The sequence below is a fragment of the Felis catus genome, chromosome B1, assembly GCF_018350175.1.
Source record: "Felis catus isolate Fca126 chromosome B1, F.catus_Fca126_mat1.0, whole genome shotgun sequence".
NCBI lineage: Eukaryota > Metazoa > Chordata > Mammalia > Carnivora > Felidae > Felis > Felis catus.
This window is the reverse complement of record NC_058371.1, coordinates 55,079,117-55,094,780: the sequence shown is the minus strand read 5'-3', so window position 1 is coordinate 55,094,780 and position 15,664 is coordinate 55,079,117. Positions and strand designations below refer to the sequence as shown.

Here is a 15,664-nt window from a genome sequence, read left to right as displayed (position 1 = left end):
AATTCTGTCTTAGCTAACTCTCAAGGCTTAATTTTCAAACCAACAAAGGAACTAAGGCACCCTCTAATGGCAAGATGATGCAACGCCCTAATTTGTAGTGAACTATCAATTGGATTTCAGACAAATTGTAAATTAATTAAAGAATTATAAACCGATTGTTTTGTGAAGGCTTTGTAATTTCTTAATGTTTGGCCATCAGTTTTGTCTCTTCTGTGCATTATTTAGACTATGTTCCAAAAAGGCTTGTTGTCTATTAGTGAAGGGATTCTGGGATTTATCTTTATTAGTTATTGCACTGTTTCTTTTCTTAGGTCCCCTGCCATGGCTGGTGGATTATTTGCCATTGAACGAGAGTTCTTCTTTGAACTGGGTCTGTATGATCCAGGTCTCCAGATTTGGGGTGGTGAAAACTTTGAGATCTCATACAAGGTAACGTTTTCTTTAAACAGATGCAGTTTTCTATGTAGTTATTACTGACTTTGGTGACTTTCAGATAAGGCTGGTTTTTCTGGGAAAAGATCTATTTAATGCATTTCTCCGAATTATAAAGAATGACTAACAAAAATGCATGCCTTTGGGGGGAAATGGGGCAAAAGGCAAAATCCAGACTTGTTGCATATTTATATGGCTCATCTCAACATTGAGGCCAGCAAACTTCAAAAATGAAAATACCTCCTCCTCCCACTCCCCACCTCACCCCCCAGGCTTTCTGTGCATTAAAGTCTTTGTTTGTTATAAAAGCCCTTTGGAGAACCTGCACTGTATGGGAGCCACATTTGACCATCCACTGACACAGTTACCCTTTATCTCTATGGGACATGATGATTCAGGAAAGAAACCGATCCCAACCATGACTTTGCATCCTCAGACTGACCCTGGAGCTGCCTCCCTGCAGCACCCGCCCTGTGGCTGAGGCAGCCCTTGAACAATGATACCTTCCATGCTCCGACCCATCCCCACCCCCATTTCCCAAAAGAAAGAGAACTGTATCACAGTTTGGGTTAAACAGATATTTATTGTCTCTTGTCTTAAATGTCCAGAGACGGAAGAACAACTCAGTCGTTGCTCTCAAAGAACTTAGAGTTCATAAGAAGAGATTAGAATTGTACTCAAATGCATAATATGATGAGAAGGTAAAGAGCATTCGATTGGTATGATTAAGAAACAGCATTGTGGGGGCACCTGGGTGGTTCAGTCGGTTAAGCGTCCAACTCTTGGTTTCAGCTCAGGTCATGATCTCATGGTTTATGAGTTCAAGCCCCATGACGGGCTCTGCACTGGCAGCACGGAGCCTGCATGGGATTTCTCTCTCCTTCTCTCTCTGCCCCTGCCCAGCTTGCTCTCTCTCTCTCTCTCTCAAAAAAAATAAACATAAAAAATTTTCAAAATGAAACAGCATCGTACTGGAGGTAGCATTTGAGGCAAACTAGAAAGGTGGGCATGGTATTGATAAGCAGAGATAAAAGGAGAGGAGAGAGACCTCGGAGCAAATAGAATGGGGAAAGGTACAAAAGTGGGCACATGAAAATTATACTCAGGAAACAGGAGCAGTTTAGCAGAATCAGACAGCATGGAGAAAGACATCCAAGAAGATAAAGTGGACAAGTTTGTTAGGACTGTATGGAAGAGAGCCTTTAATGCTGAGCCAAGAGATTTTTACTGAACTTGATAAGCAGTGGCAACCTATTGAAGATATTAAGCAAGGGAATAACATGACCCAAAGCTGCCCTTTAGCTAGAATAATCTCTTACTATAAATAAGGATAACATTGAGTAGAGAGAAGCTGGAGGTGAAGAAGCCAGTTTGGAGGTTATTATACTAATCACCCAGGTGGGAAATACATTAGCAGTGGAAACAGTGAATAATATCAGGAGTCAAGAATCTGCGTGACTTTGAAAGGTTATGCTGGGGAAAGGGTGTTTAAAGCTGCAGGTACACAAGAGGCCCTTGGTGGCTGAACGTGACTGCATTCCCGATTGCCTTCTTCGTTATTATAAGAGTTTGAAAAACAAGCAAATCATTTTAGGACTTATTTAGTTTATGAATTCCCCATGGACACTGTATCTAATTTAGATTTTATATTTACCTTGAGAAGACAAATTTTCAACTATATTTTATCATTTGAAACAACTTGCACGTGTTTTTTTTTCCCCCCTGATAGATATGGCAGTGTGGTGGCAAATTACTGTTTGTCCCTTGTTCGCGCGTTGGACACATCTACCGTCTTGAGGGTTGGCAAGGGAATCCTCCGCCCATTTATGTTGGGTCTTCTCCAACGCTGAAGGTGAGTCTTTGGGTAAAAGGAGAGAAGCCTAGGGAACTTTGTACCACACGTGGCACATTTATGTACCACATGCTGGGGTGGTCACTTAAATGTCAGCTCCCTGAATGAGATAAATCGTTTAAGCACTCATGCCGGTTCCCCCTTTTAATTTAAGCTGAGCTTATTCATGAAACACCTTATTGTTTTTGTTTTGTTTTGTCTTTATTTGAAGTATGGTTGACATATTATATATATAATTTTATATTATATAAGTTACCGGTATACACAGGCATTCAACATTTATATACATTATACATTACGCATTATATATATTATGAAATGATCACCACAGTAAGTCTAGCCACCATCTGTCACCATCTGTAACAGCTACCATCTGTTACAATAATATTGTAATAATACAATATTATTAACTATATTCCCTGTGCTGTACACACAGGCTTCCCCTTCCCTTATTTCACCCAAATGCCCTCCACCTCTGGTAATCATCAGTTTGTTCTCTGTATCTATGAATCTGTTTTTCTGTTTTGCTTGGCTTGTTCCTTTGTCTTTTAGCATCCACAGAGGAGTGAAATCATATGGCATTTGTCTTTCTCTGCCTTACTTATTTCACTTAGTACAACACCAGCCATGTCGTCCATCTAGGTCCAGCCATGGTCTCACAAACAGCAAGATTTCGTTCTTTTTTGTGGCTGAGTAATATTCCATCCTGTGTGTGGGAGAGGGGAGAGAGAGAATATATCTATATACCCCACATCTTCTTTATCAATTTTATCAGTGGATACTTAGGTTGTTTCCATATCTTGGTTGTTGTAAATTGTATTGTAAATAATACTGCAGTGAACATAGGGGCACATATATCTTTTTGAATTAGTGTTTTTGTGTTTTGGGGGTAAATACTCAGAAGTAGAACTGCTAGGCTGTAGAGTGGTTCTATTTTTAATTTTTTGAGGAATCTCTGTACTGTTTTCCACAGCGACTACACCAGTTTGCATTCTCGAAAACAGCCACATGAGGGTTCCCTTTTCTTCATATCTTCACCAACACTCGATATTTCTTGTCTTCTTGACAAGAGCCATTCTGACAGGTGTGAGGTGATATCTCATTGTGGTTTTGTGTCCCTGATGATTAGTTAAGTTAAATATCTTCTCATATGTCTGTTGGCCACCTGTATGTCTTCTTTGGAGAAATGTCTGGTCAGGTCATCTGACCATTTTTTAATTGGACTGTTTGTTTTTTGATATTGAGTTGTGTGAGTTCTTTATATATTTTGGCTATTAACCCCTGTTTGAGTGGATCGTTCGCAAATAAATATCCTCCCATTCAGTAGGATGCTTTTTCATTTTATTGATGGTTTCCTTCACTATACAAAGCCTTTTTAGTTTGATGTAGTCCATTTGTCTATTTTTCTTTTGTCGCACCTGCCTGAGGAGACAGATCCAAAAATAATATTGTCCAAGAGCTTAGCCCTGTGTTTTCTTAGAAATGTCACGGTTTCAGGCCTTACATTTAAGTCTTTAGTCATTTTGAGTGTATTTTGTGTGTGGTGTAAGAAAGTGGCCCAGTTTCATTCTTTTGCAGGTAGCTGTCAGTTTTCCCAACGTTCATTGAGAAAACTGTCTTTTCCCCTTTTCCTTCTTTGTCAAAGATTAATTGACCATATAAGCATAGGCTTATTTCTGGACTCGCTATTCTGTTCCATTGGTGTCTATATCTGTTTTTGTGCTAGTACCATACTGTTTTGATTGTAACTTTGTAGTGTAGTTTGCAGTCAGGGAGCATGATACCCCCGGTTTGTTCCTCTTTCTCAAGATTGCTTTGGTTATTTGGGGTCTTTGGTGGTTCCATGCAAATTTTAGGATTATTTGTTCTCATTCTATGAAAAATACTATTGGTATTTTGATAGAGATTGCACTTAATCTGTAAATTGCTTTGGGTAGTGTGGACATTTTAATAATAGTGATTCTTCTAATCCATGAGTGTGGTATATCTTTACATTTATTTGTGCTTCCGTCAGTTTCATTCATCGGTGTCTTTTTTGTCTTTTTTTTTAATTTCAAGTTTTTATTTAAATTCTAGTTAGTTAATATATGGTAAAATCATCAGTGTCTTATAGTTTTTGGAGTATGGGTCTTTCACCTCCTTAAATTTATTTCTAGATTTTTTTGATGCAATTATAGATGGGATCGTTTCTTTAATTTCTTATGGAAATGCAACAGACTTATGTATATTAATTTTGTATCCTGCATCTTTACTAAATTCATTTATTACTTCTAATAGCTTTTTGATTGAGTATTTATGGTTTTCTATGTAATGTGTCATGCCATCTGCAAGTAATGAGTGTTACTTCTTTTCCAATTTGGATGCTTTTTGTCTCTTTCTTGTCTGATTGCCATGGCTAAGACTTCCAATACTAAATTGATTAAAAATGGCAAGTGTGGGCATCCTTGTCTCAGATCTTAGAGGGAAAGTTTTTGGCTTTTCACCATTGAGTATGATGTTAACTTATGGGCTTGTCATATAGGGTCTCCATTATGTTGAAATATGTTCCCTCTATACATACCCACTTGAGAATTTTTATCATAAATGGATGTTGAATTTTATCAAATGCTTTTTCTGCATTCATTGAAGTGATTATATGATTTTTATCCTTCTTTTTGTTAATGTGGTGTATCACATTGATTGATTTGTGAATGCTTGCGTCCCCAGAATAAATCCCACTTAATCATCATGTATGATCGTTTCAACGTATTGTTGAATTCAGCTTGCTGATATTTTGTTGAGGCTCTTTGTATCTATGTTTGCCAGGGATCTTATTATTTTTTAAGATTATTCATTGTATCCCACTCAGATTAAGATTTCTATATTGAATGTTCTCCACAAAGACATCTCAAATAAATTCAAAAAGGACTACCACTCTGTAGAAAAGTAGTTGAAACGAAAATATCAGCTTCTATTATTCACACTTGAGTAAAATATTATTTTTGTTTTGTTTAAAAAAAATAATCATGTTAGAAGTTTGTGTAGTAAACAAAATCAAATTTTTGAACAGTGCTTGCAAAAGATTATTATCTTTTGTCCCTCAAACCAGGGGCAAACCAGAAAAGCTTCACACAGAGGCTAATAAGATGAAGTCCTTTATTCTCGACCAAACAACTTTGAAGATTTTTTAATGGTTCTGTTTCCATAAATTCTAAGAGCATAGGACTCTGATTCCATTCATTTTCTGGAGCCCCTAACCAAGTCAAAAGGAAGTCAGAAGGAAGTTTATTATTGGCTACAGATGCAACTTGGGATAGTTCCTTAAAGGGAAATAGATAATCGAAGCAGAGATGACAAGGCTTAAAGAATGAACAAAGCTTTCTAACCAGCCAAATTATCATAGAAATGGCCAAAGGGAGCCCCAGCCAGAATAGGAGATGAGATTAAAATGTCCATGCTAAAGCAAAGGGCACCATATTAACACCAGGCCTGACTGGCATTACAGGAAAGAACTTGCCCTTGGATTTGGACCCATAATCACAAAGAATGAAAGATCATTGATTCATGAAGGCCTATGCTACAAGGAAGAGAGATGTGAGGGAAATATTTATCCACTCTAAAAATGAACTGTACATATCATAAAAACTATCTGATAAATGTAACATTCAGTCTACACTTAGTGAGTGCTAGAGTGTGCCAGGTGCTTTTTTTTCCTCCAGCTTTAACATCATCCACTTCAACCACAGTGTGCTAATAATGGTTTATGTCGACTTATTCAGCTCGTGTGTCTTCTCTGAGCCTCAGACTTTAATGGTCAGTTGCCTCTCAGAATTATGTTCTCAGATGACCCTCAGATATTTCAAACTCAGTAGAGTCAAAGCTGAACTTTTTAACTTTTTCTCAAAAGCAATTCCCTTTCCTATATTCTCTGTTTGCCCATGAATGAAACTTATGGGGCATGTTGGGGTAGTCCTCCCTTCCCTCCCACTGAACCAAGCCCTGAAGAGTCTACCTCAGACATATCTCCGAAATCCATTCCTTCCTATACTTAGTGCAGGTCCTCAGATCTCTCCCATATAGATAATTGAATTGCCTCCTGTTTGGCTCTCCACCATCAGGCTCAATCCCCTTTAATCTGTCTTCCACTCACCACCAGTGTGGTTCCCCTGATCATTAAATCTCATACCTGTACCTGCTTAAAACCTTTTGATGACTGTCAGCCAAAAGATAAAATTCAAAGAATTTTAGAAAAGAATAATAATAATAGCTAACACTTTCTGACAACTTATTACGTACCAGTCACGAATCTAAATGCTTTGCTAGATTAACTCCTTAATTTTCGCAAAACACGACAAGGTAAGTTGTGGTAAACTACTTTTAGGACTACAAATGCACCATGATTTGCCATACTTCATTTGGGTTCCTCTTTGCCCTGACTACCGTTCACACATAATTAACCACTCCTTCAAGACACAGCTGTCCAGTGCCCTTCCATGGTGACCCTCTGGACTTCTCCATCCCAAACAAATAAATGCTCCTTCTTTGTGTTGCTATAACCTTATGTATGCATGTTTCATTCTTCGTGTTCATTAGTATTTAGCTTCATGTTCATTAGACATGGGCTGTGTCTAATTCTGGATGAATTTGCAAAAATTAAAAATATTTAGCAATGGGGGCACCTGGGTGGCTTGCTCGATTAAGCATCCGACTCTTGGTTTTGGCTCAGGTATGATCCCATCGTATCATGAGTTGGAACCCTGTGTTGGGCTCTGTGCTGACAATGCAGAGCCTGCTTACGATTCTCTCTCCGCAACCCCCCCCCCGCCTTTGCCCCTCCCCCACTCGCGCTATTTCTCTCTCAAAAATGAATAAATAAAAAAAATTTTTTAAACATATTCAGCAATAATATTACACGTTTAAAACTTTTTTGAACCCATGGGCTTTTGCAACAGCATGCCTGTGGGAGCATGTTCGCCTTTTGGTAGTTACAGCCTAGGAGAATTTTAGTCTGAACGCAAGGTATTTTCTACTCCTGATGTAACACAGGGGTCAGCAACTATGGCCTTTAGGCCAAATCCAGCCCTTTTCGGTAAATAAAGTGATTGATATTGGAGCACCACCGCATCCTTTTGTGTGCGTATTGTCTCCAGCTACTTTCTCAGTACAACAGGGCTGAGTAGTTGCTACAGAAACTGTATGGCCTGCAATGCCAAAGATACTTACTCTCTGGCCTTTTACAGAGAAAATATGCTGATGAATAACGTACAAGACCAAGGGACTAGATTGAGAATGTACTCAATCTGTTACAAATGCCTACAGGCATTTGTTCAGTTAAGCCTTAGCAGATAGATCTTTGTCAGTTATCACAATATTAACTTATTTTATTGTTCTTTAGTTGCTTTCCCTTAAAGTGCATCAACTGGTGAAAGTACCCTATCAATTCTGGGTTATAGCAAAATGGTTCTAGTACAGTCATAATGTGACCAAAAAAGCCACTTGCAAACAAAATGTGTTTTATTCAACAGAGCTATTGTTTTTCATGCTGGTTCCTGAAATGAGCCTTTTCCCTACACATGCTGGTAGTGTGGTTCTAAATGAAAGAGATTGTTCTGGGCAAAGGAGCACCCATTTTCCGCCAGCCTCCCCTAAACCCTCTCTGGGCTTCACCTTCTTCCTCTAAAAGCAGGATAGAATATATGATCTTACAATATGCGATCTTACAGCTCAGTGACGTCAGATTCTGTGTCCATCACTTCTTAGTTGAACATGCATTACATTCTACCCTTAGCAATTGACATATTAGAGTCGTTAACTCACTTGCGTTTGTTTTATTAAATATCAGGTCCTATTGAAATGAGTATATTATACATTGGTCATATTTCATGTGTCTAAGATGGGCTGCTTACAGCATTGCAGATCTTTTCCTTTCTCATCATCTTTTCTTTTTCACAGAATTATGTTCGAGTTGTAGAGGTGTGGTGGGATGAATATAAAGACTACTTCTATGCCAGTCGTCCTGAATCAAAGGCATTACCATATGGGGATATATCTGAGCTGAAAAAATTTCGAGAGGATCACAACTGCAAAAGTTTCAAATGGTTCATGGAAGAAATAGCTTATGACATAACTTCACACTACCCTTTGCCACCCAAAAATGTTGAATGGGGAGAAGTAAGTACCAGCTGGTATTCAGATCTCAAAAACTATGTATGTTTGGAGACTGAGTTTGGGAGAAGGCAGAGAAAGATGGAAATGTGTGAGTGAAAGAGAAAAATTCTTGGAGAAAAGTTTCTCTAAAAACTGTCCTCCCCCACCTTTCTACCAGACTGTTAACACCTCCCCTGACCACCTGACCACTGTGTCCCCTGCTCTCAGCTTTTGGACTCCTGGCTCTCCATCCTGGAGCACTGTCCACTCCCTGCAGCCTCTGCCACTTCCCTGCCCCTCACTCTGACTCCTTTTCCTGGCCAATTCCACCTTACCCTATTGCTCGCAATCTAGAGAGCACCAGTTCTGAAAAGCCTCTCTTATCCTTCCCCACTCTGTCAGAAAAACTGAGTTCTGGATCTTTCCATGGGTTCTCATAACATTCAAAATTGCCTATCTCTCAGCCAGTGTCTCGACCCAGGACCTGATTGACCATTGTGTCCCAATGGACTAACACAGAGACCTCCCTATACACAACAGACACTCAAACAATGCTTGTCAAATGAGTGAATGGATTGATGGTAACTGAAAATAAGTAAGGTCAGGCATTGATTGCTGTTGTCATTTCTTTGTTTCTTCAGACTTGCCTTTGTAATCTCATTTCTCATGTCCCCCCACCCATGAGCCTAATGCTGCTGCCTCATGGGTATATTAAACATGCCATGAACTTTCAAACTTATGTATCATTGTGTAATTAAGTATTCAACAAATAGTGGTCAAGGGCCTACTATGTACCAGTCAGTCACTCTTGTAGACATAAGACAAGCAGGTCCCTTTCATCAGGTCTTTCCCCTTGGGGGGAAAAAGACAACAAAAGAGAAACAAAGAAGATAATGGCAGATGGTGGTAAGGCCCTCAAAGGAAATAAACAGGTGACGGTCAAGAGAATTTAGGGACAGATTAAGGAAGCCACCTTTGAAGAGGTGACATTTAATCTGAAATCTGAGTGATCAACCAGAGAGCCAGGAGGGAGTGTTGCAAGTAAAGAAAATGGTGAGGTTGAAGGCTCTGAGTCAGGAAATGCTTTGCCTTTATGATAGTCAGAAAAGAGATTAATGAGGAGGGAGGCCTTTATTCTATAGGTATGGGAAGCCGTGGGAGGGTTTTAAGCAGGTAACATAAGTTGACTGATGCCTTGCTTTTTAATCACCCTGTTGTGAGGATTTAGAGTAGAAACAAGGATGCCAATTAGGAAACTAGTAGAGTAGTTCTGGTAAGAAATGACGGTGGTGGCTGAGACGAGGATGTCAAAAATGGAACAGAGACAAGCCGACAAATGCAAGGTACATAATTCATCTGGAGGCAGATCGCTGACAGACGGGTATGTGAAGGATAAGGGCCAAGATGACTAGTTGTGTTTTTTTATTTGAGTAGCTGATTTGGTGGCAGCTGAGATTGGGATGCTGATGGAGGGGATGAGGGGGAAGCGTGGGGGAATAGCAAGTTCTTTATTGGCTTTCTGATTGTGGGAAGTGCCTACTGGACATCCAGGTGCGGCTGTCAAGTAGATAACAGACTACGTGATATTGAAGCCCAGAAAAGAGGCAATGTACATTTGGAGCCATCAGCGGGTAGATTGTCTCATGCAACTGAATGAACTCACCTAGGGAGAAAACAGAGATGGATGAAAGAAGATGGGATGCATCCCTAAGGAATCCTGACGTTTAGAGTTTGGGAATAAAAGAAATCGACACTTACGCTGTGCACATCTTGATTTAATACGTACCTCCCCATACTCTTTATTTCCATCTCTATGTTCTATCATAGCATATTTTAGCAACCTGTGTTACCCTCTCAATGAGAATCTGCCTGCCGTCCCCCAAACAGCCTTAGCCACCACCTTTAACTTGTTCTTCTTTTTCTTTTCCCCCATGGCACTTACTGCTTCCAAACGTGTTTATGTTTTTTGCTTATAGTCTCTTTCCCTACCTAGAATGTAAGTTCGCTGGGGCGAGGACCTTTTATCTCTTTTGCTCACTGGTGTATCAGAGCCTGCCACATGCCTGACACAGTAGTCACTTAATATTTGATGAACAGATAAAGACATGAGTGAATGGATAGATGAAATTTTCTGTTCTCCCTTTAGAAGTTCACCCCCAAATATATCTTCACTCTAACCCATCCTGGCCTCTGTACTCTAACCCCTTCACTCTAACCCATCCTGGCCCCTGTACCTTATACCTCACTTCTCAGCATTCCTTCCATTTTGCAAGGTAAACCCCTACCCGTTTAGACCGCATGTCCCCTTGAGGCAGTCTTTAGAGTTCCTCCAGGCAGGGCAAGAGCCTCCTTTTTTCACATGCCCAACCCTCCATCCTGATTGACACTTAGCCTCTCACGAGAGACACTTAGTCTCTCACGGACATGAGGGTCCTGGACCATGACTTGATTCTCCTTGTATCTGCTAAAGCACTCATCATCATAGGTGCTCAGTCAATATTTGCTGAAAGAATAAACATTTTTTTAACATTTTATCCAAATACTATAGTAATTTATAATTGAGATACGAATATATAGTATTTCCAAGAAAGGAAAAAAGGTGATTTTTACACAAAACGTGGGTCCCAAAGATGATCCCCTGTGTTTGCTTCTCACCTACGTTATTCACTGTCAGGGAAAAGTCTCACTGCCTGGCCCATTCGCCATAATCTTTGCTCCCTAGGCCCCTTGGAGACAGCTGCCAAAATTGTCACAGAGCCATTTGGAAGAGTTCCCTTACATATTCAATTCTGGGCCAGTGTCTCTTACCACTGAGGTAATAGGTAACTGTACTCTATTTGCTTCTCATCCACATGAATCAACATGAATCTGGAATTGTATTTAATGATATCTTTTTAATTTTCTTTCCTCTGTGGTATTTTATCAGAATCTATAGACCAGTGCCCATAGTTGGGATGAGCCCATTCCAGTGTTGACTTCAAGATCATAAACGATTTCAGAGATGACTGGTATGCTGTAAACTACTCAAAGACTGATAGTACCGTCAAAACCTGGCATTACACACACCCAGATTTCCACCGTGAACAGCAGTATTTAGCATGAAACCCTCTTACTCTGAAGCTAGAGTGCATTACAGCTAACCTGTTGCCTGCTCTTTGGCTCTTTGTTCATTTTTGTAGATCAGAGGCCTTGAAACTGTTTACTGCATTGATAGCATGGGGAAAACAAATGGAGGCTTTGTTGAACTAGGACCCTGCCACCGGATGGGGGGGAATCAGGTAAATAACCATATTTCTATGTTTTTATAGGTCTGCTGCATTGGAGCAGAATGTCTTACTGATCACGGGGCTTAGTTTGCTTTTCAATTTGATAATTTTGTTTGGGTAAAGTAAAACATTCTATAAAAAAAAACTGACAGTGCTAAAACATTTATTTAGATGAGGATGACAGCATTATTGGTTTTCACAGAACCAATCTGAACCTAGAATTTATGTCTGATATAAGAGATTAGAATATATTCCTGTGTGAGTATAGAATCAGGTAAGCCAACTCTCTGAACAATTTTATTTGCAAATATTGTTCAGTATTCCACATTTCCCCCTTATAAGCTAGGATGTTACTGCCAGTAAGTATATTTCACTAATATATTTTATTTCCTTATATGGGTATTGTTCTTGTCTCTGACTTAGACTGTGAAATGTCATCAGCTCTGTTTCTACTTTTTCATCTGCTTACATTGTTGGTACATAATAAATATGTGTTAATGACCCATTCTATATCCAAGAGGCTAAAGAACATAATCCTTTAGGTGTTAATAGGAGTCTTCGTTAATATCAAAATGAATATAGTTCTTCTCTCTGGACTTAAAATTCTGAACATACAGAAAAATTATAGAAAAGTAAGATAGTCACTGAATTTAATTTTGAGTTAAGTTTTTCTTCCTTCCTTCCTTCCTTCCTTCCTTCCTTCCTTCCTTCCTTCCTTCCTTCTTTCTTTTCTTTTGTTTTCTTTTCTTTTCTTTTGTTTTCTTTTCTTTTCTTTTCTTTTCTTTTCTTTTCTTTTCTTTTCTTTTCTTTTCTTTTCTTTATCTTTCTTCTTTTAAATAATGTATATCTGGGGCACCTGGCTGGCTCAGTCAGTGCAGCATGAGAGGCTTGGTCTCGGGGTTGTGAGTTTGAGCCCCGCATTGGTTGTAGAGATCACTTAACAGTAAAATCTTTAAAATAAAATAATGTATGTTAGAAGAGAAAGTGCCTCTGTTACTTTCTTTCTTTTTTTTTTTTTTAATAGCTTTTTCGAATCAACGAAGCTAACCAACTTATGCAATATGACCAGTGTTTGACAAAGGGGCCTGATGGATCAAAAATTATGATTACACACTGTAATCTAAATGAATTTAAGGAGTGGCAGTACTTCAAGGTATTGTGCGTTTCAACTCCTGAAATGATATTATTTTGATTTCATTTTAATAACATCTACCATACGAAATTTAGATGTATAAATCTTAAAACCTGCATTCAGGTTGACTTGCATTTCCCTCTAGTTAGTCATTTGTTTTCCTGAGCATTGAGTGACTCCTTGTTCCATAATGAAGCATCACTTTCATTCTCTGGTATAACGTCCTGTAATGAGGTCACAGAATGTCTATGAAGACCCAGTGCTAATTTCAGTAACACGGGAAAAATCTGTTCTGTGAGGCAGTAATCACCATTGTTGTAATATCGAAATCTTATTTGTTAAATCTAAAGGAGTCATTCATTAAAGTAAAATTATTTAAAACTTACATATGTAATTGAAATTATATGTATATAAAATCTTTTAAAATATTGCATTTATATTTCATGTTGTCCAGCAGGTGGAGATAGAGACAAACAAATAACACTTGGAAATCTGGGCCTTCGTGACCTCTCTTTATTAGCGTTATTTGCTAAACACAACTGGATAAATATTGCCTATTGCTTGCTTAAAGGTCATGTTTAGTTATTCACTTGACACTGCAGGAGCAGTTTTGCTCTTTCACCTGTGAATATTCAAAGCTCTTTGCCAAGTTGAAGATTCCAACATATTAATGGATTGATGTATAATTTTCAGAGTCTAGACTTGACTACATCAATTTATTGAGAAACACAAAGTTGGGAAAGCTGCCCCAAACCAAAAGAATCTGGCAACTCTCAACTTCATTTGCTCATTTAGTAGTTGTTATCGTACCATGTCTGTTAGGCAAGCCCTTATTTGCTATGTAGTGACGGTATTATGACCCAGCTTAATATTCCCAGTTATCATCATTCCCAGATAATTACCATGAAGCGGTAAGTATATGTCAGTTGCTGATTTTTTTCTTATAACAAGTTAGGAAGGAGAACATGAACATAAATCCTGAAGAACAGAGCATTTGTTTCCACAAAGATGAATAATAGCAATAAATGATAGGTTATTAGTAAAATGGTATTAGTAAAATAGTAAAAGAAGGCTCTAGCAGACCAGAAACTACCATCCAAAAGTAGTTTAATGGATAAAAAATGGAATGTATGTATTTTAGGTTAACAAAGAAGAGATTAATAGGAGGAATTATTTCTGACAAGTTTCATATAGGAAGTATTATTGTTCCAGGTCTTGAGATATAAAAAGGGTTTTCAGGGAGGATAAATAAGAAGACTGGGTGAACAAAGGCATGGAGTAAAACTGTAGAAAACTTTAGGGATCATGTTTAGTTTGGTATCCCTAAATTGGAGTCCACATGAAAGAACATTCAACTTCACTTTGTAAGTTTTGGAAAGTGAATGACATTATTTGAGGAACACAGTGATAGGAAACAGTGGATACTTTCAGGAAAATAATTCTAGAAACATTGTGCAAAGTATGGACTGATAGCAGATCAGCTCAGTCAGCACTTCTCAAGCTTTCCGATCTCTAGATTCCCTCTACACTCTTGAAAATTGAGACCCCCACACACACGCAGATTTTATTTATCTAGGTTATAACTAACAATATTTTCTGGATTGCAAATTAAACCTGACAAATTTTGTAAGTATGTATTTTTGTTGTATTTGTATGTATGTTTTCATTCATGTAAAAGTAATAATAACCCTACTACATATTCATATAAACAATTTGAATGACAAATTACAGTTTTTCAACAAAGTGAGAAGAATGGCATTTATAGTTTTTCAAATCCCTTTAAATGTCTGGCTTAATAGAAGACAGCAGCTGAATTCTCATATTGTTTCTACCTTCAATTTGATGTGATATATCATTTTAGTTGAAGTATATATGAGGAAAATCAGACTCAAACATGCAGCTGGAGAAGAGAGGGTTCATTTAGTAGGCTTTTCAGGTCATTGTAGCTGTTCTTTGATGCCACCCCACAACTAGATAAGTGGTAGTTTCTTAAAAATCATTTGCAGTATAGACTCTGAAACCATGTCAGTGAACATTTTGCCCTATATTACATTAAAATCTATTTTACCCATGTCTGCTTTTGTAATATCACGCATGCACTGCTTGTTTGGAAAACATTGATTCACCAAGTTATGTAGGTCTTCCATATGTTGACACATTTCATCATACAGTATCAAAAAAAAAAAAATCACAGATATAACCACTGATTTCATGGGAAAGCTGTCAAGTTCATGGTGGTGGGTACACGTTTTCCACAACTCTAATTTTTGCTTAACCTCAATTCTATCAGTGGCAACAAATACTGTCAGATGTGTTGTTTTTTAAGTGACAGGCTTACTTCATTGTCCAGAAAATGTCTACCCAGTCCCAAGTTTGAATAATCACAGTTTGTCTAGAGTTTTCCTTTCAGGTCAAAATGACATTACATGAAAAAAGCAGCTAGTTGGACACTCAGGTCAAACAAGTGCCCACGTGTTTCCCTTTTCCTTCAGGATAACCATTGCACTTCACTATATGCCTATGCCTATATGCGTATGCCTATGCCTTCACTATATGCTTTATGCCTATTTTCCATTTCAGCTCAGAATATTTTTAAAAGTATACTCAAGGGTCAAGATTGAATAAAACTTAGTCGTTTTACTGTTTCCTCATTAGACATCCTGAAGTAAAACTAGCATTTTCTTTTTTAGCTTTGGATGTATGGCCATGAATAAGGAGACTACTGCAACACTTATGTCACTGCTTGATTTATGCTAAGGCCCCGGCACTTATGCCTGCCATTGCTTTTGCACCATCAGTATCAATGTTAGTGCAGTGAAAAAGGCAAATAGGGTCTTTGTGTTATTATGAAAATAG

The 15,664-nt window shown here is 38.3% G+C and overlaps 1 protein-coding gene across 2 annotated transcripts in view; it reads left to right on the top strand.

Annotated features, from left to right (window-relative positions):
• The window catches only part of GALNT7 (polypeptide N-acetylgalactosaminyltransferase 7), a 148,895-nt gene that overhangs the window by 130,307 nt on the left and 2,924 nt on the right, over positions 1-15,664 (top strand). For both annotated transcript variants that reach the window (XM_023252665.2, XM_023252664.2), the window contains exons 7-11: positions 312-429; positions 2,162-2,284; positions 8,216-8,434; positions 11,590-11,688; positions 12,701-12,829. In XM_023252665.2, the coding sequence (XP_023108433.1) occupies positions 312-429; positions 2,162-2,284; positions 8,216-8,434; positions 11,590-11,688; positions 12,701-12,829 (688 nt within the window). The remainder of the gene's footprint in view (positions 1-311; positions 430-2,161; positions 2,285-8,215; positions 8,435-11,589; positions 11,689-12,700; positions 12,830-15,664) is intronic.